At 34.9% G+C, this 26,473-nt stretch overlaps 1 protein-coding gene across 14 annotated transcripts in view; it reads left to right on the top strand.

Moving 5' to 3' along the window:
* The window catches only part of grb10a (growth factor receptor-bound protein 10a), a 117,516-nt gene that overhangs the window by 46,872 nt on the left and 44,171 nt on the right, over positions 1-26,473 (top strand). For all 14 annotated transcript variants that reach the window (XR_015515878.1, XR_015515886.1, XR_015515887.1 and 11 more), the window contains 2 exons: positions 770-1,016; positions 7,048-7,183. Coding sequence is in view for 3 of the 14 variants with exons in the window: in NM_001004287.2 (NP_001004287.1) it covers positions 770-1,016; positions 7,048-7,183 (383 nt within the window). In the remaining 11 variants the exon portion in view is untranslated. The remainder of the gene's footprint in view (positions 1-769; positions 1,017-7,047; positions 7,184-26,473) is intronic.

Below are 26,473 nucleotides of genomic sequence, written 5' to 3'. Positions count from 1 at the left end.
CTGTTTAAAAAGGGTGCTCGCTCCTTTATCCTTGCCTGAACTAGCTTTGTCTGCAAACACAACTAGTGCTATTCGTTCTCTCTGGATAGACATGGACAAAAAGCTATGCTCATGCACCCACAGTTCTGCTGCTTTCAAGAGCTCCAGATTTTTTAAAAAATATATTCTTTTGTAAGCAGCAAGTTTCTTTCGCTTTAAACGATCTTTGACTAAACAATTGTTTAGTGTTTTAAAGAAATGTTTTGTTAAATAAAAAGTGCACGCATACAGCTATATTTTGCTTGTTTTGACACATTTTTTTTTTTAATTGTGGCCAAGAAATAATTATTTATTAATGTTTGGTGTGGTCAGACATGAATTTGGTAAATCCTTCATTTTGAGCCCTGAAAAGTCATGTAAAGTAAAAACTAATAGCAATGCAACACTACGAAACTACAGTCCATTTGCTCCTGCACATAGCAAGCTCATACACACACAAAAATTGAAAGAATGAGTAGGCATGTGAACTTGAAACACAATTTGAATCAAGAAATTTTTGCATTTTAAAATCATCTTCATGCATATAAAATAAATTCTCCCAACAACAAAATTGTGGCTAGTAATAATGGCATGTGGCTAGTAATCTGCTAGTCACAGTGGCTGGTGATTAAAAAAAAAAAAGGTAAATGTCAAGCCCTGCTATTGTTAGTTTTGTGGCTTCTGCTGATAGATTCTTGTGACTAACGTAAGACTTCTACTCAAACTGTGTTTTTTTTTTTTTTATTTGCAGAGGATGATGTAGATCTGGAGGCTCTGGTGAATGACATGGCCTCTCTTTCATCCTACGAGAGCATCTATGCAACCTGTGAGATCCAGCATTCAGACTCCGCACCCCTCTTGCACAGCACTGATAGCAGTGGTCTTCATGGCAACAGAGTGGCTCCACTGCCACGGGCCCCTAGTCATAAAGTGACTGCCCCTCACTCTCCTGCCCAAAGGCTTCGGCGATCTCAGCCAATGCACATTCATGCTGTCAGGTAATGCATACTGTATGCACTCATAGAAATGTGTATTTGTGTGTCTTGACCATGCAGATTTGTAAAGTAAATGTAAAGTAAATTTTGCTAAGCTTTTTGGGAAGAACTAAAGTAAAAAAAAACAAAATCCTACATTTAAAAAATATATGATAAACTTTTAGTCACATGGTCATGCAGAAATCATATGTTGTTGTCAACAAAATTTTTATTTTTATTATTAGTACTAAAACAATTTGTACTACTTGGTATTTCTGAGTTCTTTAATAATAATAATAATAAAAATAAATAAATATAAATAATGGTGTCACAAATCTCGCGGTTCGGATCACTCTACGGTTTTTGAGTCACGTATTAGACTTTTTCGAATTAGCAAAAATGAGAGGAGACAAATGTCATTTGCTTTCCATTTTTTTAAAGATATTACTGCAAAAAACATTGGTTTTAACAAACAGAACTTTGAAGCTGTCATTTTAATAAAAATACAAATCATGAATGAACCAGCTGAAAAAAGGAAAATATTCAATACAAAAAAATGTCTCTTTGTTACTGTTGCTGATAATGCTAAATATAGAAAACGCGTACAGCATATCCTACTTATTTTCAGTGAATGATTCAACTATTCACACAAAAAAATGTAGGCTAGGCAAACACCTTTAATTAATTACCTAAGTAAGCATTTAGGAAGGTCCCACCACAACTTGTCATAATTATATTTTACAGGTAAGTCAAAATGCTTACATACATGTGATTTGAATGACACGGGAGGCGATTGTTATAAATATTAGATTAACCTACGAGTTCAAAAAAGTTTTTTATCTGCAGGTCACGTGCGTTCCGAACTGTGGGTTATGATCCATGTGGTACAAATCAACAAAGGTTGATTCCTTATACAGTTAAAGTCAGAATTATTTGCCCCCTCTTTGATTTTTTTTTTCTTTTTAAAAAATATTTTCTAAATGATGTTAAACAGAGCAAGGAAATTTTCACAGTATGTCTGATAATATTTTTTCCTATGAACAAAGTCTTTTTTTTGTTTTAATTTGGCTAGAATAAAAGTAGTTTTTAATTTTTTATGAACCATTTCAAGGTCAAAATTATTAGCCCCTTTAAGCTATTTTTTTCCCCGACTATCTGCAGAACAAACCATCATTATACAATAACTTGCCTAATTACTCTAATCTGCCTAGTTACCCTAATTAACCTAGTTTAGCCTTTAAACATCACTTTTAGCCAGGGGTCACCAACCTCGGTCCTGGAGAGCCGGTGTCCCTGCTGGGTTTAGCTCCAACTTGCCTCATCACACCTGCCTGGATGTTTCAAGTATACCTAGTAACGCTGCAGTCACACTAGAGTTTATTTGTGCAAAATTCTGTCGTACAGCGATGCAAAAAGGTGCGGGATTAAACAAGCTTATTAGGCATTTAAAAAAGCGAGCGATTGCTCCATGTTTTAAATTTCTGTCCAGAGAGGTCGTGTTTTGATCCTCGATTGGTCTCACGTAGTCAAGTGATGTGATTTCGCAGGTCAGAGTTCACCAAGCTTGAACTTTGCACCGCAGCAACCTGCGAAACTTAACGCATGTCCCTGCGTTTCCGGTCTGACGCGTTCTTGTGCGTATGAATGGAAGTCTATGGGAGGAAAAGCCCAGTGTGACTGCAGCTTTAGACCTTGATTATCTTGTTCAGGTGTGTTTCATTAGGGTTGGAGGTAAAATCTGCTGGACACCGGCCCTCCAGGAACAAGTTTGGTGATCCCTGCTTTAAGCTGTATAAAAGTGTCTTGAAAAATATCTAGTAAAATATTATTTGCAGTCATCATCATGACTAGGATAAAATAAATCGGTTATTAGAAATGAGTTATTAAAACTATTATGTTCAGAAATAAGTTGAAAAAAAATCTTCTCTTTCTTAAACAGAAATTGGGGAAAAAATAAACGGGGGGCTAATAATTTTGACTTATTATCCCCCTAAATTATTAGGCCCCCTGTTAATTTTTCTCTAAGTTTTATTTAACGGAGAGAGAACGATTTTTTCAACACATTAGTTTTAATAACTCATTTCTAATAACTGATTTATTTTATCTTTGCCATGATGACAGTAAATAATATTTGACTAGATATTTTTTATTACACTTCTATACAGCTTAAAGTGACATTTAAAGACTTAACTAGGTAATTAGGTTAACTAGACAGGTTAGGGTAATTAGGTAAGTCATTGTATATCGACGGTTTGTTTTGTAGATTATTGGAAAAAAAAGTTAACTTAAAGGGGCTAATAATTTTGAAAATTAAATTTAGATTAAATTAAATTTAAATCTGCTTTTATTTTAGCCGAAATAAAACAAATATGACTTTCTCTGGAAGAAAAAATATTATCAGACATACTGTAAAAAATTCCTTGCTCTGTTAAACATCATTTAGGAAATATTTAAAAAAGAATAAAAAAATTTAAAGGGGGGCTATCAGTTCTGACTTTAGCTGTATATGTATATATATATATATATATATATATATATATATATATATATATATATATATATATATATATATATATATATATATATATATATGTATATATATGTTTTAAAAACCCTACTTTTCCAACACTCATAACGAATACTAAAAATTACCCATCTTGTCATTGTGTGAATTAAACTTCGTGCAATTTAATCTACACTTGTCTATATTTTATATAAATATCTGTTAGTATGTTCTTAATTATTCTAAAATTCATCATTACTACTTTTTAAAGAGTTATTCATTGATTAGCACTTTTACATGCGTATTCCATTAAGTCCCCATTAATTTTGCAGTATGTATGTGAGCTACTTTTCTGTTCATAGCCATAGTCTTTCCTCTCTCCAAAATCCTCTCAAAATTGTTCTAATCAGCTCTTTTACACCTCACCTTTCTGCAGGGCTTCTGTGTCGTTCTCTGTCTTTCATCCACTCTTCTCTGATCTCCATGACAGCAGGGTGTAGTTTCACACGCATACACACACCGAGATGGGTTCACGCAGAGGTTTCCCTCTCCGCACACACTCACACAGACACACAGTCTTCTTTCGTTCTGACTCGGCCATGAACCCTGAACGGCCCACCCCCTGCTACGGTTCGGATTTTAAAAATTCCCTCAGTTATTCCCTCAGTTATTATGGTCGCTCCAACTGCGGCGAGGCAGTCATGTATTATTCCCAGTCTTATTGATGTAGATCAAAGAACCGAAGACGAGTTTAGCATCTGCAGTCTATGTGTCTGTCTGCTGAACTCTGCCGAACACCGCCAGAGTTCATGAACCGATTCTCGGTTGGCTAAGTGGGTTTCAAATCTCTCGCTTTCATTCATATATTCTGTAGTAGAATCTATAATGCAGCGGTGAGAATTTCATTAGGATTCTTCTGATTTATTTTTCATTAGCCTATCGCTTTACTGCACTCATGGCTTTAATTTCCTGCTCGGTTTCATATTGATTAAAACAGAGGTGATATCGGGAATACTGCATTGTTAATGAACTACTGGAGGTGAGTCGAGACTGGGGTGATTTGGTTAGATATGTTAGCACTTCGTGCTTATTAAAGGTATAGTTCACCCAAAAATGGACATTCTGTCATGATTTACTCACCCTTTACTTGTTCCAATCTTTTTTTTTTTTTTTTTTTTTTTGAACACGAAAGAGTAAATTTTGAAAAAGGCAAACTTTTAACCACTGACTGCGATAGTATTTGGTTTTTCCTCTATGGTAGTTAAAGTTTTTTTTTTTTTTTTTTTTTTTTTTTTTAAATATCATCTTTTGTGTTAACCAGAATAACCAAACTCATGAAGGTTTGGAATAGGGCTGGGCAATATTGAAAAAAAAAAATGCTATAATCATATCATTTTGTATCTATAATTATAGTATTGTCTTTAATAATCCAAATTTTTTTTTATAGTTTTGATAGTCAAAACCAAAAATGTTTAAACAAAATATGTATCTCTTTATAATAAAATAAACAAAAGTGTTAAAGACATTCTTAAACTTGATAAATAAAATGTTACAAAGTGTGTGCAGTGGTATCGTGTAAATACTGAACAATCAAAGCAAACTTTGTGTCAATAATAATGATACACTGAATTTCAAACTTTGTAAACAAGTTTTCAAGTAAAATAAAAAACCAACATTATTTGAGTTCACATTGCAACATTACACATTGTGCAGTTGGATGACTATATTACTCCTATGCTAAAAAATCTTTCATATGGGGAGCTAGTGGCTGGGATGCACAAGAAAAGAAACCAAAAAGCCACTCTGGCAACATCCTTGCATCCTTTTTGTTATTTTTACAATCTCTTTACTGCTGCTAGCCACTGCCATGCACTCGTGTCACATTTGGACCGCTTGCACACCATGTGTGCATTGCTCCCTTGTGTGCGTCAAGCATCCTAAAGGCTAAAAGTATTCATACTTCTGCATCAAGCGCACGTGTATTCTCTGGCGCAGCCTGTGTGTGGACGCATAGCCCTCATCATGGCCGACACTGATGCAAACCTCTCAAAAAATGTTACTACATGTCACAACGATGTGTATCGAAAGCTCTGATTGGTTGTTTTGGTATCGCTTTCGAGTGTGGGTGGGACCGAGAGCCACGCAAAATCATTGGAGTGAATGTTTACAAGTGTCGAGTCCCGTAAATGAGGTCCAGCTGGAAAGTTTTTTGTGTTTACCTTATGATTAAAGTTGTTGCACGTCTGCCGGTTCCCACCTCAAAATGAGAGAGTTTGAGCTACTTCTACATTAAGGTAGCATTCAGAAAAAAACAAACACCATCAAAGTGTTATTGCAGAGGAACACAAATAGCACTCAGAAGTACAAATGCACGGCAACGTGCAAGGCATGCGCCGTGGGTCACGTGGATCACTCGGCACAGATATATCAGGCTTAAGCTTATTGGCATTGCTTCCAAGGTGCTCAATCAGAAGCCACATTTTAATAAAACTAGCATTCATACAAAAATTCATACCAAACTTTTTGTTGGTTTTGACAATTGTGTTTGGTCATTAAATGCAGATACCGATTTTATTGCCCAGCCCTAGGTTTGAACCACTTAAGGCAGGTGTGCCCAAACTCGGCCCTGGAGGGTCGGTGTCCTACAAAGTTTAGTTCCTACCCCAATCAGACACACCTAGGCTAGCTAATCAAGCTCATACTAGGCTTTCTAGAAATGAAAGATGTACGTTCTTGCAGAGTTCAGCTCCAACCCTGATCAAAAGCAATTAAAACAACTATTAAGGATCTGAAGGTGCAGTTGGTAATTATAGACGTTTGATGTGATCAAGATTGCAGCTGAACTTTGCAGGAAAGTAGAACTTCAGGAACAAGATTATATGGTGGCCGAGAAAGGTTAACATGCTGCAGTTTAAGAAAGCACACTCAATGTGTGTTTTCCTAAAATTGCAGCACGTTAAGCTCTCACGGCCACCATAGGATTAGGCAACCCTGATCTAAGAGGGATCTAAATGCAGACCTAGTGCAAATGCAATCTGAACTGCATCCAATGCCGTTTAATGCGCTCACGTAACCCCACCCCTAACTCTTTTTATTGTCAACTATTTATGTTCGCTTATTACATAACAAACAAGGGTTAATTTGAATAATCGCTAAATGCCACATTCAGTGACCAATAAAACACTCGCTTTAAGATAATGTTGGATATGTGCGTCTCTGAGGCTACACTCAACAGCATGCAATCTCTTTCGGACTTTTAAAACTTTAATGAATGATGACTTTCAACCATCACAACAACAATAAAAAAATTTTTCTGAAAGCAATCACCTACTGCACCATTAATGTTTTTTTTGCGGTCACGGGAAGTCAGAAATTAAACTGAATTTCAATTAATTGAACAGCCTGAGTAAATAATGAGCAAATTTAAATTTTTGTGTCAACTATCCCTTTAAGTGCTAGCAATCGTATGTATTTTTGAATGCTTTCCTAGTGCTGTTGTAGAAAATGACAAGAACAACCTTTACCCTTGGCTCTCTGTGTCACCCCTTGTAGGCGACTTCAAGAAGAAGAGTTGCAAGTTCGTCCGGCGTCTTTGCCAGCTATTCCGAACCCTTTCCCTGAGCTCTGCAGCCCCTCGGGATCTCCTGTGCTGAGTCCTGGATCCCTGCCACAGCCGTCAGAGTCACATGTAAGAGCTGAAAACAGACACTGCTGCTCTGATCCCTGTAGCTATTATCCGTCAGATACACATGAGACGTTACCTGAGTGATTTATTGCAGGTATGAGACTTGAATCTCGCCTCCTGGTTTCAGTACATCAGGCGCCCTCGCATGTTCTCACTTATCTTTGTATGAAAAAAACCTGAAGGGCGACAGGAAGGTTGGATTTTGCATGGAATGAAAATATACAAGGTTTAATTTGTTTGTGCACATTGTTAGTCTTAGGCTGTTATTACATGACAAGTAAAAACGTAAACTTTCATGTTACCATGACTATATATATATATATATATATATATATATATATATATATATATATATATATATATATATATATATATATTTTTTTTTTTTATTTTATTTTTTTTTTTTTTAATTTTTTTTACACATTTATACATCTGCAAAAATGGCCAAGGCTAGTTCTTAGTAATAAGTACATGTAAGGAAGATACGAGTCTGAAGTAAATCCACACTTTGCAGATAAAATATTCGCAAACACTTGAACAAAAGCACTACCATGTACTGCCATATTTGTGTGTTCGTTTGCGCTTGTCTTTATTCCACAACTGCATAAACATGAATATGCATGCGCATTATGTCATTGATTTTAAAGACTTTCCTTTTTCGTTGTTTACACAGTTGCGACAATGGCGGCATTTTCAAAAACTTCCTATATGTAACCCGTTTTCAGACTTATCCATTTTCAGTCACAAAAACATAGTTGTCAAGTAAACAAACAGGCATTAAGTGTAATGGGGTCTGTTCTGTTCTGTAGCTTGCTTAAATGATCTAAGGTGATTTTGCAGATCATGGATTTTTTAATCTTGATAACTGATCTCTAGGTAATTTGGTTCTTCAAAGAAGTTTGTGAATCAGATTAAAATGTCTGGATGAACTGAGATTGCTGCGTGTGTTGTGAAAGACAGATCTATCGATCCTCGAAAACATGATCAGCAATGCAACGATTGGCTGATGGCACAGCAGCGTAATGACATCATCTGATTAATATTCAATTATCCATTTGAGCTAAATTACATAAAATTTTACACCTTGTTGTGGGCTGCATGCTTGGCCCTTTTCATGTGTCAAGAGCAATTTATTTAGTTAAATGGTTAGAGTGGATTTTCTTTATTATAGTGGCCATAATAGTGTTTTAGTTGCCGGTTTTTTAATTGGTGTAAAGAATAGCTGATTGTTTACAAAAGCATTTTTATATTGATAAAGGCGTTAGAACTTTTGTAAAGCATCAAATCACCATCATATTAACTGTCAACGTTTTTATGACTGAATAAATGCAGTATTGCTTTTAAAAAAGTCACATATTGTGCATGTCTATTAAATACAAATTGTACTAAAGCGATTTAAAGTTCATATCAATAAGATTTCTCTTTTGCACCACCAGGTGGCAGTCTTTCTACTTTCATTTTGGGGGTGCAGATTGCATAAGTTTTAATAATAATATATATTAAAATATTAATATTATTAAAATATATATAACCAGAGTTGAGCTGCCAGAACTGTTGCTATGACAACAAGTCTCGGATCAGTTGTGAAGAACGAAATGATCCTTGACATGGTCTAACAGAGTTGTGCTTGTTCACTTAATGAGTTGTGGGTGTGTTATGAGCATATCGTGCACTAAACCAATCAGTCTCATCTCCCATTGCCTTTACGAATCAGTTGCGTCACGGCTTGGCGCATTTGCTATTTACATGTTGGACTTTGTTAGTGGAAAACTGAATGCTTCACTATCGAGAAAACTGTTCAATAGGCCATTTGCAGCATGAGGATAAAGAATGAGCCTCCTCCATTCGGCTTAGAAAATAATCATTTTTGTAACATTTTAATTCTTTAATTTACCTGCCAACAATGCACCTTAATACACCTCTATTTTAGACCGGAACATCTAAGACTGTTTACATAGACACCAGTAGTCGATTTACTTGCCTTAATCTAATTAAGACAATATTAAGATTAAGGTGTTTACATGAGTTACTTTTTGAATGTTCCTTTCATAATTCCGCTTTACATGTTATAGCGCATAATTTGATTAATGTCGTTGCTTCACTGCACTATTCACATTTCCTCTGTAGTTTCATTTAATTTTGGGTGTTTCATTTTTAATTTGTGGACTTTAACAGCAGTTTGGCACTTTCACTTTCATTCAGGATCATTTCATGCATGCCCCCTGTGACAAACAAGATATTGGATGCAACTATGAACTGCTGGAAGAGTGTTGTTTTAATGGCAGTTCTTACCACATGCTGAATGCAAGAAAAAAAAACTTTTTCAGGATGCAGGTGTCTATGGTCTTCACTAACTCGGTAGGTGCAGAGAGTGTTAAACAGTCGTGTGTGTGTGTGTGGACTATCCTGTCGCAAAACGCGGTGAAAAGTCCTACGTGATGGTAATAGTTTTATTGCGGTGTTTACATGTCTGTACTGCACTTCAATAATGCAACTAAAATCTGAAATATTCTGTTTCAGCTGGAAATATGTCATCATACTGAAATAAAAGTCTGCAGCATCTTTCAGTGCTCACCGACATTAAGATAATCTTGCATATTTGGAGATTAAATTAATAATAATGCCATTTGTTGATGCGGTGGAAGGTTTCTATGGCAATTTTGTTTCTCTGTAAGTTTGGTTGCTCTCTATATCTTGGAAAGCTGGTCTTGCAGCCTAGCCTACCTGGCATTTTGCAAAAGGGACGTTAGGTGTTTTGGAATTTAGTAAGCTGCTCAGCTAGCAAAGTTTGAGGTGGTAGAGCTGTGTAAGCAAAACACTCTTGCAATTACAAAACAGAAATAAACATTACTGAACATTGCAACTTAAAGAAAATATATCAGTGCAGATCAGAGATCAGTCAACTGATTTTAGTACTGTAGCTTCGCAAACTCAAAGAGCCAATATTAAAAGCAAATTTATATGTAGATATTTAAATGTGCCTTTAATTTGAAGCCTTTCATTAATATTATTTGACAATTCTAATTTGATATAATTTAATATAGTATTAATTCATATAACTTATTGGCAACAAAAGATTAAAAAAAAAAAAACTTGAAAAAAGTGTAGTGTAGTGTAAACAACTGACTCTCAAAAAAGATGCCCAAGGAATGGTAATGGCTTTGTTGCATCAGATATACATGTCACTTTGCTTACAGCTGATTGGTTCAGTTTGGGTTCAACATCTCTAACCCAGAATAAAAGCTGCTCTAAGTTACCGTGGCGAGGCTACACAATCAAAATTGACCCATCTTCTTGATGTCAAAAACAGTTTGCTCAAACTTTATGGAAACTTACCTGTGTAAAAAAAAAAAAAAAAACTTTTTCCTCATATGGATGACCGCAAGCTTGCACGCCACCATGTGGATACAGGCAGAATTACAGGGTGGGGTTGCTTCATCTTAAAAAGTATAGTGATTACATTTTAGAAGTATTTTATATTAGGCCTGAAGTCCTTTAGTTTTTGAATAGTTTCTCTTTTCATTAATAAAAAATTAGTGTGTTGACAGTGCACGTGTTTTCCGACTTGTAGACCTTTCCCAATCCCTCCTTTCTCACTGCAACTACTTTATAACCACTTTATTAGGTCAAGATGATCTGCTGCAGTTCAAACCAAGAGGTTGTTGGTGTCAGACAGGTTGGTCTGAGTATTTCAGAAACTGCTGATCTTGTGGGATTTTCATGCATAACCATCGCTAGGCTATGCAGAGAAAAGGTTTATGAAAAAGAGAAAATATTCAGTGAGCGGCAGTTCTGTGGGTGCAAATATCTTGTTGATGCCAGAGGTCAGAGGAGAATGGCCAGACTGGTTTGAGCTGATACAACAGTGACTAAAATAACCACTCGTTATAACCGAGGTATGCAGAAGAGTGTAATGTTGTGGGGGATATTTTCTTGGCACACTTTGGGCCCATTAGAACTAATTGAGCATCGTATCAATGCCACAGCCTACCTGAGTATTGTTGCTGACCATTTCTATTCCACAGTGTACCCATCTTCTGATGGATATTTCTAACAGGATAACGCACCATGTCATAAAGCGCAAATCATCTCAGACTGGTTTCTTGAACTTGACTATGAGTTCTCTGTACTCAAATGGCCCCCACAGTCACCAGATCCTAATCCAATGGAGCTCCTTTGGCATGTGGTGGAACAGGAAATGCATGTGCAGCTGACAGACGTGATGCTGTCATGTCAGTATGGACCAAATTCTCTGAGGAATATTTCCAGTACCTTGTTGAATCTATGGTAAGAATAAATAAGGCAGTTCTGAAGGCAAAATGGGGTCCAACCTGGTACATACCTCATAAAGTGGTCAGTGAGTGTACTTTACAATAAGAGAAATGTTCCAATCCATGCAGAGTAAAGAAATAAACATTTTATTTTAAAATATATAATGTTTAAAATATTATTTTACTTTGTATAGCTAAAAATATTAGTCTGAGCCTGATGAGCTTATTAAAATAAGTTGAATGAAAGTTTTTTTGACATCATTTTTTGCTGCTTGTTCAAACTAGTTTAAAATGAGAACAGCACAATTCATTTCAATTCATTTTTACAGTGTATTAACTTATTGAATTCACAGAAAATTTAAATTTATATATCATTATAAGGGTATGAGATGATTTATATAGTAATATAGGATTTCTGTCATATCACCCAGTCTTAGTGGGCCACCTTGCTATATTTTAATACAGAATTAATGGCAGAGCTTATCAGGTCGCCGCTGCACAGAGTGTTTCCTCTCTAATCTCCTCCCTACACTCTTTGGATTCACTGGGTCAGGGGAATTGTTTGTAAAGCTTTTACTTTTCAAGCATCTGCTATTGTTTTATAACGAGTGCCCTGTGAGATAATATGCGCATTTGTCAAGCATTGTCACGAGTGTGAGATCCTGCTCGGAAATGTGTCTGTCTCCTTTTGGCCCTCGACCTCCTTCATATCTTTCCTAAGCATCCTCCAAAACGGAGACTCGTTTCTTGGAGATGAGAGCTGCTTTCCTTTCACACGCCGCTTGAGTTTCCACTTGCGGGGATGTGTATATTTGTCCAGATCGGTGCCAAGCAGTCAAAGCCCTTCCTTCCTTGTTCCTATCCTATCTGTGCTTTCCCACAATGCCCTGCCTTTAGTTCCTTTTCTAAAGGAAAAAAAAACGTGTTCATTAATACACACTGGCCTATTAGAGAGATCATGTTTTGTATGTTTTATTTTTGAAGGTGTTTCTAAAGCTTGGAGAAGTGAAGGGTCATTGTGGGATGATTCTGTGTTTCCAGTTGTTCACCTTAGGGGTGAGGTGACATCTTGTAATGTCCTGTGTGCGTTGCTGCCACTGCCGGACTCTATTTCTGTCGCTTCATGTGAATATGATCAGTTTGTTGTTGTCAACACTTTGAGGAAAGTCTTTCCATCAGCCCTTTGTCCGGTTTCTGCTTCTCATTCTTTTCTGTATTTTGAGTCCAATTACCTGCAGCCCTGTAAGCTGCTATTGACTGCTAAATCTTCTTTCTTTTCTTCTTTTCTTTTCTTTTCTTTTCTTTTCTTTTCTTTTCTTTTCCTTTTCGACTTATTATGAGCTATTCAGCTATTGTCTGTCTGCCTTTCTTTCTTTTTCTTTTTCTTTCTTTCTTTCTTTCTTTCTTTCTTTCTTTCTTTCTTTCTTTCTTTCTTTCTTTCTTTCTTTCTTTCTTTCTTTCTTTCTTTCTTTTTCTTTCTTTCTTTCTTTCTTTCTTTTTTCTCTTTCTTTCTTTCTTTCTTTCTTTCTTTCTTTCTTTCTTTCTTTCTTTCTTTCTTTCTTTCTTTCGTTCTTTCTTTCTTTCTTTCTTTCTTTCTTTCTTTCTTTCTTTCTTTCTTTCTTTCTTTTTCTTTCTTTCTTTTTCTTTCTTTCTTTTTCTTTCTTTCTTTCTTTTTCTTTCTTTCTTTTTTTACTTGTTTTCTTTAACTAATATTCACTAGAATCCACAGCATATGTATTTTCTTTTCTTTTTTCAAAATGTTACTGCACAAATGTAATTACTGTACGTGTAGACAAAAGCATATTTTCATGTACGTAGACTATTTTTGGTCATTGAATGACACTACAGTATGTGTTAGACTATGCATTTCCCTTTGATTTGATTGCCAGCTACAGTATAACAGACCTTGGCACAAAGGTTTGGCAAGGTTTAGTTCTTTTGAACATGCAGCTGGAACAGATTCGTCGTCTAGACTAGGGGTCACAAGATTGTTTTGGACGTCTTGGAATTGTTTGCAAACATGGTCTTCCTCCTCTTTTGTGCTTTTGCCCTTGAGTGAGTCTAAAACAGCCAAAAAGTATTGGAAAACAGGACGTGGCTGTAGCTTTGAGGTTGAACCCAAGGCAGTCTGCTGTGGTATAAGTTCTGTTATCAAGACGTATGGGACATCCTGAGCAGCCGAGATGATTTTAATCAACCAAATGTCAGTTGTTGAGTTTTGTTCAATATATTTGGCCACAATGTTCTGTCTTTCTATGTATTTTTTCTGTCTGTCTCTTTGTCTAACAGATTTTATTTGAAAGGTACAATTCTCACTATTAATTAACAATTAGCTATGATTTTACATCATATTCTTAATTTGCTCCATATGCATAGTTATTACCATAGTTAGGTTTAGATATCAGGTTGGATTTGGGTTGTAAAATAAGATCACGTGGAATATGTACTTTTATAAGTACTAATAAAAAGCTAATGACTAAAAAGAGATCCCCCCCCAAAAAAAAAAAAAAAAATAAATAAATAAATATGTATATATATTTACTGTTTTTAAACCTCCAAGTTACTTTTTTCTGTCTAACACAAAAATTTTTTTGAGAATTGTTAGAAATATGTAACCATTGACATTTATATGAGGAAAAAATAGTTTTGAAGCAAAAAAATTTGTGTTTTACAGAAGAAAGAAACTCAAACAGGTTTGTGTTAAGTGATTAATGGGTAAATTTTTGGGTGAACAACTTAAAATTCTTTTATAATATTCATTTAATATTAGGCAGCTAATAAGCAATAGTTAACAGTAACAATTGTTACCTAGTCATCAATTGGTGCTTTAAAGTGTTACTGTCTTCTCATATGGATATGACGTGGTAAGCTAAAAAGATGTTGTGCTTACAATGCACTCCAAGGCTGCATTTATTTGATTACAAACACAACATAGTTGTTTTTTTTTAGAAAATTCAGTGAAATTTACGTAATTTATGGCTTTTTATTTTGGAACTTCATGGAAAAAGACCAAAAGATAAGGCCTTCATAACAAACAAGCAAGTCTGGCATCAGTGCACAAACAGCTTCACATTATGTAACACTTTGACTAAAACAGTAAACCTAATATCATAAACAGAGTCTAGACTTTAAATCTTGATTTGAATGAGTCATATTCAAAATTATTAGGCTAATTAACATTAATTATGTGTTAAAAAAAGCTGGGCAAATAGAAAAAAAAAATTGTGATCAGTCACATGATTTTTTGAGACAAATCGATTCTTGTATGCAAAGTCGTCAATGAATTTAAAAGAAGTGCATCATGAGCTTTTGCTGTCAACTAGCTCTTTGCAACTCTCTCATGGTAACCTACTGAAGCTAAGCAGATCTATGCCCGGTCAGTACACTGAAAAAAGTGTTGCGTGCAGAACTGTTGCAAACAATTTATTTGTGTTGAATTTAAACAAACAAATTAAATTGAGTAATGTTCAACTTAATTTGTTTGTTTAAATTTAACACAAGTAAATTATTTACAGCCACTTAACGTAAAAAAAAATTAGTAAATCCAAGGAATCATCTTTGAATAATTTTTTTCAGTGTACCTGGATGGGAGACTACATGGGAAAGCTAGGTTGTTGCCGAAAGTCGTATTAGTGAGACCAGCAGGGGGCGCACAACCTGCGGTTCGTGTGGGTCCCAACGCCCCATTATATTGATGGGGACTCTATACATCTTAGTGAGCTCCATCTTTCCAATGAGATGATAAACCGAGGTTTCAACTCTCAGTGGTCGTTAAAAATCCCAGGATGTACTTCAAAAAAAGAGTAGGGGTTTAACCTGGTTTCCTGGCTAACTTTGCCCACTTCTGTCCACCAGCTGGTGCCTGGTGTACAGTCTGGTGCAATATGGCTGCCATCTTGTTTTCAAGGCGGATGCTGCGCACTGGTGGTGGATGAGGAGATTCCCCTAAAATGTGTAAAGCTCTGCTTTGAGTGTTCAGAAAAGCTCTATATAAATGTTAGGAATTATTATTATTATTATTATTATTATTAATAACATTAAATATTATTGTTTTAGTTAAACAATTCTGGTATATGAAAAAAGTGCTTCAAACAACAGAGGTGTTTTCATAGCAGCATTCCCTTTACTTATTAACAGTTAAAATGTTTCATAAATCTTAACTTAATGTAATCAAATAAAATCTAAAACCAAAGCTAATTGCCACTGCCAGGGCATTTAGTGATATTTAAATGATCATTACATCAGTGGTTCTCAGTTCTTGTCCTTGCACAAACTGTTTTCAGATAATCAGCAAGATAGAAAAGACCTTCAGAATTACAGGGTCCCTACAGTATTCACTACTCCCTACTAACCTGGGCATTGGAAATATTTGCTTAACTTCTGAATGTTCATTCATGGATAAGCCATAATGCCCATTGCCTGAAGCGTAAGTGTTATATCATGCTGGTTTTCTGCAAAAAGCAAAATGAAGTATTTGCGTGAGTAAGTTACATTTGAAGTAAATTCAACCACCTAAATTATTCACATTATTAACATAGTTACAGTTACTTTATAGTTATTGTTTTTCAATCAGACGGCACTCCTGTGAGTACACTAAAGCAAGTGATGTGGTGCTTTACGTTTGGAGTGAACAAAGTATTTGTTCCAGGCCCATTCCAGACGTTATTATTGGTTGAGACTCCTGATAAATTCCATCTCCAATCTGTACTGTTCAACATCCCATCCCTCCTGTCCATTGTTTGTCTTTGCATATTTACAGCCTGTGAACAATGGACCTTTAAAATAATACAAACAATAATTTTAAAAAATGTGTTAACATGCAGTGAAATTATTGTCAGCATTAATTAATGCGTTAATTTACAAACTACTGCACTTTTCATCATCAATTTTGCAATTGATTATGGCCAAATTTTGATCTACTAACACATTTTGTGAAGAGTTTATTTATAAACTAATTTGAGAGGTGCTTATGATTGTTCACAGCTGGTCCCGCATTATTTTATGATTAATTCACCAATCAGATGATTCCTAACCCACTATAAATAACCTGAGTTTCTTATTTCAGTATCTTTGTCTTGAAGAATCTGCCCACCATCCCACTCCAACTCCCTCTCCTTTCTAGAAGGGTGACATGGTGGCCCAGTGATTAGCACTGTTACCTCACTGCAATAATGTCTCTGGCTAAAGTCCCTTCTAAACCAGTAATCTAGGTAAATTAAACATGCCAAATTGACATCATAGCCAAGCTTTTAGCAAGTCCTATATCTCTCCTTAGCCGTCCCTATATCTGTTATTAGCCAGAAATAAGTCAGGGGAGTTCATTGAGATCTACTTGAGCTCAAACTCCCCTCTTGCCCTGCTTATTGTAGGGAGCCCAGGGCTCGAGGATCTTATAAGCTCTGGGCTCTCTCCCAGGACAACATGCCAAACAAGCTTTATAATGAATCATCAGCTAAGTTTGAACTCTTAAATATCCTTTTATGGAACATATTCTCACACCACCTGGCCATGATCTTTGTTTGTATTTTTCTTCTAGATCTGTCTTTTACAGTAAGTCATGTTATTTTAAAAAAGTATTTGAAGGTCACACTTCCAGTAAGTATGGCAGCAGATAGTTGGCAATTCTCTTTGGGTATTGTTATGGATATGATATTACTGCTAAAGCACGCTGTAGATGGGTTAAGCACACATATTATTTCCTAATGATCTTATGGGGATTGTCTGACCCTTAGTGACTGGCGGACCTCAAACTAAAATGCCCAGCCGTTGGCAGACTTTGCATGGGCACAGCGGTGCATTGCTCAATGCAGTTTCTGCTCTCTTGCCGAGCGTGGGAATGGAATAAATGCAGCTGCCGGGTTTGTGATGCAGACAGTGCGTTAGTGTGATTATAATCAGGTGCTTGAGATCTCTGTCAATATGCGTCACAAAGATGGAATCTTTTGTAATTTCTTGTGCATGCTCCACAGAGCTCTTTCTGTATGTGCGTCTATCTGAGAGTCTTTGTATTTATACTGGCACTGCCCTCGGACCAGACAAAATTATACCCTGCCTGCATCTTCAACTGAAATCATATGCAGATAATTTAATACAAAGCAGATTGAATCTATGAGGTCTTGGACAGGTGAAAGCATGATTCCTAAAAGCATTTGGACACTTGTCACTTGTTCATGTACATTACTTTAAAAAGTAAAATGTAATTTAATATACATCACTGTTCTGGTCATGTTTTAAATTAGCAAAGTTAAAACACAAATTTTATTCTCTGCACTGATTTTTGCATTTGTTCCAAATTTATAATAATACTTGATTAAATAATAATTAAATAATAATAACACAACAGCTTTATTTTCATTACAGAAAGATCCAAAAGAAATCAGTATTTTCTGATCAGTGTTATTCTGACCAACTGACTAATTTTTCTCCTCTAAAAAAAAAAAAAAAAAAAAGTAATTTGAACAAAACGTTCTAAGACACTTAAAAGCTATGTAATAAAAACTTACCTTGGCATAGCTGAATAGCTTCTCTGTAAAATATAATGATGATCGAAAAAGTTGTGGTGAGACCTACCTAAATGCTTTTTTAGGTTATCTATTAAAAATGTTTCTGTCACTGTTTGCTTTGCACTTTAGTGGTGAAGCTGCCCAATTAAACATTCAAAAATCATCATCTCAATTCAAACCTGTGCAACATGAATAATCAAGGATAATGATTTGCATATGTTTATTAATCCTTAGAATCGCTGCATTCAAATCTGCGTTAGATCAAGAGAGATTCAGTTTTTACACTTTTTCTGTTAGTTACAAACAATTACTTTCACAGAAGAACTGGGAGAAATGTTTAGAGTTCAGGTATAAACACTGATGTTTATGGTCAAGATTAAAATCACTGTTTAATAGAACTTGATGCTGGTGAATGTTATCGCAATTAAATTGTGTAACCAATGGGTGGCGACAAAAAACCATCAAAATTATGTCACTGAATAATTTTCCAAAAATGATCCACCTATAATGAAACATGACATTTATGTATGAATTGTGGAACCATTAATTGAGAAAAAGTAAATGTACAAGATTTTCGAATTCTGTTTTTAGCATTATCAGCAACACTAGGAAATATATATATTTTTTTGTATTAAATATTTTCCATTTTTTCTGCTTTCTTGATTTTTATTTTTATCAAAATTACAGGTTTTAAACCATTGGTTTTTGCTGTAATATTTTTGTATAAATGAAAAAAAATAAATAAAATATCCTCTCCGTTAAACAGAAATTGAGGAAAAAATAAATGGGGGCTAATAATCCTATTCTTAAGATTAAAAAATAAATGATCACTTGAAATTTTGTTATATTTTAGTTAATTAAGTCAACCTGTTGACAAATGGGTAAACTGTTGATTTAAGCATAGTGGAAAGCATAAAAGTGCAAATAAATGTATTTTTTGATGCTTTAAATTAAATATTAGTTTTCAAATGGTTGTGTACACTTGACTAGTTTTTGAGTGAACTCTTGTTACATAGAATAATCTTTCACTGAATGTTTAGTGTATATCATGAAAAAAGTTATTAATATTATTATTTATTTATTTCTTTATTTTATTATTATTATTTTTTACATTTGCTGTAGCTAAACTGGTTGAGCAAAGCAATGACAGTTGTCAGGTAATAAATTGCATTCCCATGGAATGCATGAACCGACATAAAATGTGTACTTTGAATGCCTTAGTAGGCTGCTTTCGAAAGAGTATCAAATCCACCAAACACATAAACTTATGTTTTTCAGAATGACATGCATTGATATATTACTCCACAGTAAGACCAAATCCATGCATTAAATGAATAAATGGGGTCAGTTTTGATTGCTTGTCATCTTAAAGCTTGTACGTGTTTGTTTAAAACGACAAGAGCGCACAGGTTCGCCACAGTGGGATTAATTAGGATTCACTAGATTTTCCTATTTGCTTTTTCTTTATTTATGCACGTCAGCTTCCCCTTGTGCACGTACGAACACTAATATGGCATTCTGCGCACGAGTGATCCATCTCTGTAGTAACTGGAGTTTGAAGCGCTGAACCTGCCATGACCTTTGCTGGATTCTGCGAGCGAGTGATTAATGGCGGTGAGCCAGAGCGTGGAGCCGCAGGGGGTGCGTGTCTGTGAGTTTGTGTACAGTGCGTAACGACACCAGGCCCTGAAGACACTCATAAAAGTCAGACCCAGAAAAGTGACAAGTGATTGAGTGCTAGCAACATACACAAAACCAACACAGACACATCTGTGCGTGAGCGAATGTGACACCTAATGTGTTTGTTGAACTAGTCATCTTTGTTTTCAGACCGTCTGGATTTATTTGAAAGATATACATAGCAACAGATCCAAACAATAAGGCTGCACACATGATGTATTTCTGGTCTTATATTTACATGTAGGTATACATGAGCATGCAGAAAGAGAGAACAGAATGTTCGGGATGTTGGCTTTGGTTTTTATTTGAGAACGATGATGTCATTTGGCCCTGTTTGTACTGTCACAGTAGCCTGGTCTGTTTTTTTTTTTTTTTTTTTTTTTGCGCACCTGTTTTTCTAAAGAGCCAAACAATATTTGCTTTAATGAAGGATAGAAAAATTTTCAGCATTCAAAGATCATTATAATGTTAATATTGTAAGTAAATTAATTGTAATTAAGTTAACTTAATTTTTGTAATTATGCATTTTCTGTAGTTAATTTATTTAATTATTTAAATGTTTTTTTTTTAATAAATCATCAGTTGAACTGCATCCCAATCATCACAAGTACTGCAGAAGACCTTTTGGAACCTGCAAGGGCTCTAAATTCTCACATAAATCAGTCAAGTTTGGTGATGGGAAAAATATGGTTTGGGGTTCAGTATAGAGGCAAGCGAGAGATCTGTAGAGTTGATGGCAACATCAACAGCCTGATGTATCAAGACATTTGTGCTGCCCATTACATTACAAACCACAGGAGAGGGTCAATTTGATAGCGCTTCTTATCAAAGTTCCTAAAAACAAAGAAGGTCAAGGTGCTCCACGATTGGCCAGCTCAGTCACCAGATATGAACATTATTGAGCATGTGTGGGGTAAAATGAAGGAGGAGGCATGAAGATGAATCCAAAGAAACTTTATGAACTCTGGGAGTCCTGCAAAAATGCTGTCTTTGCCATTCCAGATGACTTTATTAATAAGTTATTTGAGTCATTGCAGGGAAGTATGGATGCAGTTGTCCAAGCTCATATGAGGCATGCACAATATATATATTTATATTTTATATATATATATATATATATATATATATATATATATATATATATATATATATATATATATATATATATATATATATATTTTTTATATATATATATATATATTTTTTTTTCCACTGCACCATGACTTTATATTCTATACTGTTCATAATTTCTGTTAAGTCTAAGTAAATTCAGACATTACTGTGCTTATTAAATTATTTAAAATCAAGGCATGAACATTTTTTTATTTGATAAAATAAGCTTAATCTAGAGGCATTTGTCTTTCATTTAAACCACTTTTAATACTGGATGATAAACTAGAAGTCAAGTTATTATTTGTTGTTCCTAAAACTTGGTTAGGGGACAAGACTTTAGTCAGGTAGTGTAGAGTGCTGCAAGAACAATGACAATATCCCAAAGAATAGATCACTATGGGTTGCCTCAAGATTTTGCTTATAATGGGTTTTTTAATGGTCAGTGAATGAGTAAAAAAAAAGTCAATAACTCAACAATAAATTAACTTTGTTCATACTGTACACAAACACACCCCAAACGTTCCTACAAATATTGGTTTATCAAATACACACAGCAGCTTCTGAATTAACGTTTTTATTTTGGGTGTGTCTAATTTACATTGTAAATTCAAACTTTTAACAGGCATTCAAATACATCTCGTGAGTTCTTGTAAGTACCACAAAGCAATGTATGAATTGCTTGTTCTGGTGCAGTTTTTCTTAACATGTTCCATAATAAAGATCTTTAGGGGAGAGGCTGATTAGATGCATTTGAAACTGTCCTTAAAACTGCAAAAAATAAAATAAAAAAATAAATATAAATGAAAAAAATTGTGTTTTCAAGTACTTCCGGAAGTGGTCATAATGAACAAGTGCAAAACAATAAAGCAATTTAAACTCCATTGAACCTACACTTGTCAACATTTAAAGTGGACCAAACACATTTTTCAAAATTGCCCTAAGACGAGAATGGGAGTTGTTCTTTAGATTTAGGAAAACTTTGATAATGGGTTTGAACCACTTGAAATGTCGACTACTTTATTTTGGAATTTACTAATTTCTTGAAGGCCTTTTAATAGCAGCATGTTGCTGATTGCATTGATTTAAAGATTGTATTGATTATATTGTTATGCCAGCAGGTGACAACAAGTACACTCTTCATACACTGTTAACAATTTCCTGTATAATCTACAGTAACTTATTGTAAATCGTTTACAGTAGAAATACTGTATTTACAATGCCGTTTACCTTCCTCGATATGCATTTTACAGTTTTGAACATTTTTCAAGTTTCACAATGCAACTTTAATAATACAATAACGTACTGCATAACTCTCCCTCAATAAAATGCAGTTATTATTGCAGTTAAATACTGTTTAATTTACAGAAACTGTTAGCAGTGTATGCTGCATTGTATTAATCAGATATAATGTCAAATATGGACAAACCCAACTGGCAAAAGAATTAACCCGACATTTGGTTTGTCCATAATTAACCAATCGTTGGGTTAAAACAACCCAGCTGTGTAAAGCCTGATTTATACTTGTGCGTGAAGTGATTGTTGAACCCCATGGATACCTTGCACGTAGCTGATGCCATAGTGAGCATTTATATACTTCTGTCTGTGCTGCTGTGACAACAACACTTCCAAAACACTAGTTTGTGTATTTCACAGTGTTGAATTCTTTTTGCTGGAGTTTTGGGTTTATGGCATAAGTATATGCGATGCTACTGTAGGTTAGCTCAAACTCACACTCATTAAGGGAGAAAGTTCAACTACTTAAATGAAAAAATAAACACAACATGAAAAATATCTATCCAGTGCTCCTTGACACTTGTTAAAACAACACAGAACTTGCTCATCTTTCAGCTCAAACCCACACCCATCATCATCATCACCAATCACAGATCTTCCTCTCTGTCATCGCAATGTGTAGTTAAATTTTTTGAGAGGTGCACATCAGGGTCAGGTGATTAGTGAAGCAAAGGGTGAGTGACTGCAAAGGTTTTTTTTTTTTTTTTTTGTCAAATTAAACTAGTATTTGCATAGACTTTAGAAATATTGTGTTTTCAAAACCTTTAGTAAATTACGTGTTTTGTGTTTATTTAGCCACCAATTACGAATTTTCTGTTAATCATTATATTTATTTAAGCAGATCCGTGCAGCTTTATTACTGTACAATAGACCCATGTTGGGTTTTTTCACCTCAGGCGTTTTAAAAAAGTTTATTTGAAACTCCTAATCAAACTCACCTGCTTGTAATTTTTAACTAGTCTGAAGGCTTTATTTGGTTTGTTCAGGTGTGATTGATTAGAGTTGGAGTTTAGTTTTTGAAGGCCACATCTGAACCCTGACTAGATAAATGCTGAAAAATAATACATCTGCGCTTTGCTTACACATGTACCTTCATCAGCTTTTGAGAACTTATTAGTTAATCTGCGGTCACACTGCACCTTTCAACCCATATACTTATATTTATACGCATGCGATGCAGCAAACTGGAAATGCAAGCTCGTGCGACAAATTTCGCAGCTTGCTGCTTTGCAAAGTTCAAGCTTGGTGAACTCTGACCTGCAAAATCACATCACATGACTGCATGAGCCCAATCAAAAATCAAGACTTAAATGCAAAATATGGACCAATCGCTCACTTTTTATTTTAATGTCTAATCATCTTGTTTAATGCTGCCCTTGTTTTCTATACCATACGAATTTCATATGCTAAAACTCTTGTGACCACAGCATTAGAAATGAAAGAGATCTGAAAATCTGTCACCATCTTAACATACAATGAACAAAGTTAAATATATATATATGTGTGTGTAAATGTAAAATGTTTTCTTCTTCTGTTCCTCAGATGTAATATTTTTAGCTTTAACAGGGTGTCCACAGGGTCTTTTAAAAACAAAAACCTTAACAAGTCTTAAATAAACAGAAATATTGTTTCATAGGTCTTAAATCATTTTAGTTGGGTCTAATTTTTATTTGTATTTGTAAAGCTACCCAATTGTATTCCAATCACCAACAATACATCTCAGTAAAACTTTTAGCGAAATTTTGTAACTAATTTATAATTAATTTATTTATAACTAACTCTAGTTATGAAATATAGTTATAAATAAATAAACTAATATTATAAGTCTGTTATGCAGACATGTTGTTTATTTAAGTTGAATTTTTAGGGTGCATGCGCAGCGAGGTTGCAGAAAAAAAATGGGAGTGCTAGCATTTACAGCAAGGAAATGACATTCGATGCAATTGTTGTATTAGAGATCAGTTTTATTGTTTTTATTATATGTGCAAAAAAGAATGTTCCATGATTACCAGATTCAAAACTTTGTAATGCTAAAAACTGAGGTTCTGCCTTGCCAAAGACAAAGAAAGAAGAAGGAACTGTAGAAGACCTGGGTAATCAACATCAAGCAAAACAACTGCATTCTGACAGCAAATTGCACCTGTATGACGGGGTATGTGAACTTAGATTTTATTCTAAGCATTCAGCGTCCGCAGTTTAATTAACCATATTTAACTGTTTTTGCTGAAATTATTGCTGCAATCAAAAACGAGGCATGTGTATGATTCAGCGAATCTACCTGATATAAAATATGAGATCTGCAGAGTTGAGCATTTTTAATTAGGTCCTTACTTCATTCAGCTCTTATGATGGCTGTTAGCTAAAGACGTCTGCGCTTGGCGTTAAAAGCAGTGTGGTGTAAGGTAAAATATAAGTTAGATATTTTTGTACTTTCTATTTAGGCATCCTACCAAACACCATGACATGTTTGCTATTGCAACTGGTCTTTTTTTGCAACCAGTATGCGCGGTTGAACCCATGTGACATCATGTGTGACGTAGGTTGGTAATTTCCCTATACAACTAGTGTATTCTTGATTTGACACATTATTATTTACATACTAGAACATACAAGAATTTGCATCTTGATGGGGCAAGTCATTTCTTTCTTTATGCTGGCCCATTAAATAAATACTTAATCTTTAGTCTTATACAAGTCTGAAATTTCATTTTTGATAGTCTTAAAGTCTTAAAAAGTCTTGAATTTGACCTGGCAAAACCGGCAAAAACCCTGTTTAAAGACAATTGTCAATCTACCATAGCATATTGCATCACAGTGTGGTCTGCAGTCTTTGAATTTTCTAATTTATTAGATTGTCAAATTGTTTTGTTTTTTCCTCTCAGACCAAACAGACTCTTTCTAAAAAAATAAAACCGTAAATTAGGTAGATATCAGATATTACATTAAATTTCATTGTTTGTCTTCTCACAAGACCACATATAAAAGAAGTCTTTGTTAGCAGTGTCCTCACTTACTCTTCAAACTGTGATTCAGACAAGCTTAGATGTCCTTTTGCTTTGAAGATAGGCTGACATTTGTTAACTTATAACTCAACTCAACTCAACTGCTCCGAGCAGCATGGGACAACACTTTTTTTATTTTTTTTATTTCAGTCTGTCTTATCCTCGGGATGTTGCCATCAGCTGACCAGACTTTGCACGCATGTTTTGCCTGATTAGAAAAGTCATAATTCTTGGTGTCAGCTTTTTTTATTATTATTGTTTTCTCATTGCTTGTGCATCGAGAGTGTAAATTACAATGTACTGAAGAATCCTTTGCAAATCTAATTTCTCTGACAGTAACTAACATGATGGTATTGGGGTTACATTTTAGCCATCTGGTTTCTGTAAATATTTATCAAAACCATTTGTCTAGTTTATTTGTACTGTCACATCCATCCAAAATGCTCCAAGGTGACAATGACATATCCGAAGTTTGTTGTTGTGACTTTTTATATATGAGTACATGGGTGTGTTTGGGTTTCTATATGAACACACTAACATCATCTGCATGTTTTTAATTCTTACTTAACACTCATTGTCTGCATTTGAGGCATGCTTATGTATTTAAGGTAAGACTAAAGCAAAAAAGTAAGTAGCAAAAAGGTCACACAGTTTAATTCACATGTATTTATGTAGCATTTTTAACAATAGCGCATGTCACTAAGCAGCTTTACTGGGTGTGATGCCTAAAATCCCAGTGAGTCAGCACAAACTAACTGCCACAGATAATCTGTGAAATCGACTTTTTGTGAACATGGCATTGTTGGACCATGAGAAATACAATTTTAAATTTAGGACCTTTCCAGTTTAGGAAATTAGGACCTTTCCTAAACTGGAAAGCTTTTGTATTCACCTTATGATTAACTTTGCTGCACGTCCTCCGGTTCCCGCCTCTGAATGAGTGAGTTTTAGCTATTTGTAGTGTTTAAAATAAACACCTGTGAAGAAATTTGAAACTAGGACATAAAAACCTACTGCCTGCTAGAGTTTCGGAACTGTTATTGCAGAGCAACACAAACAGCACGCAGAAGTATATATGCACAACTACGCGCAAGTCATGCGCGTGGGTCACTACGATCATTCGACGTAGAAGTGTAAATTTACCCATTTTGCTGTTTGACAGTGGCTTATTTTATTGCATGAAAACTGCTGGCTGATTGGGCGATGGGCACAGGAAAGCAACCGCATGCTCTCAAAGGAGCTCATAAAAATCCCCATATACTTTGCATTTGCATGCCATGTAGTTCTAAATAAGGCCCAACGTCCACTGCAAAATTATCCCCATAGACTTTTGATTCTTTCTGCTAATGAGAGCTTTGGTCACTGCAGAATGAACTTTAAGTCAAACATTTTTAAAGGGTGAGAAAACTGTATGCTAGCCTATATAACAGC

This window comes from Danio rerio, chromosome 19 (assembly GCF_052040795.2).
Source record: "Danio rerio strain M-AB ecotype USA chromosome 19, GRCz13ab, whole genome shotgun sequence".
NCBI lineage: Eukaryota > Metazoa > Chordata > Actinopteri > Cypriniformes > Danionidae > Danio > Danio rerio.
The sequence above is the reverse complement of the archived record's forward strand: the minus strand, read 5'-3'. Positions and strand labels throughout refer to the sequence as shown.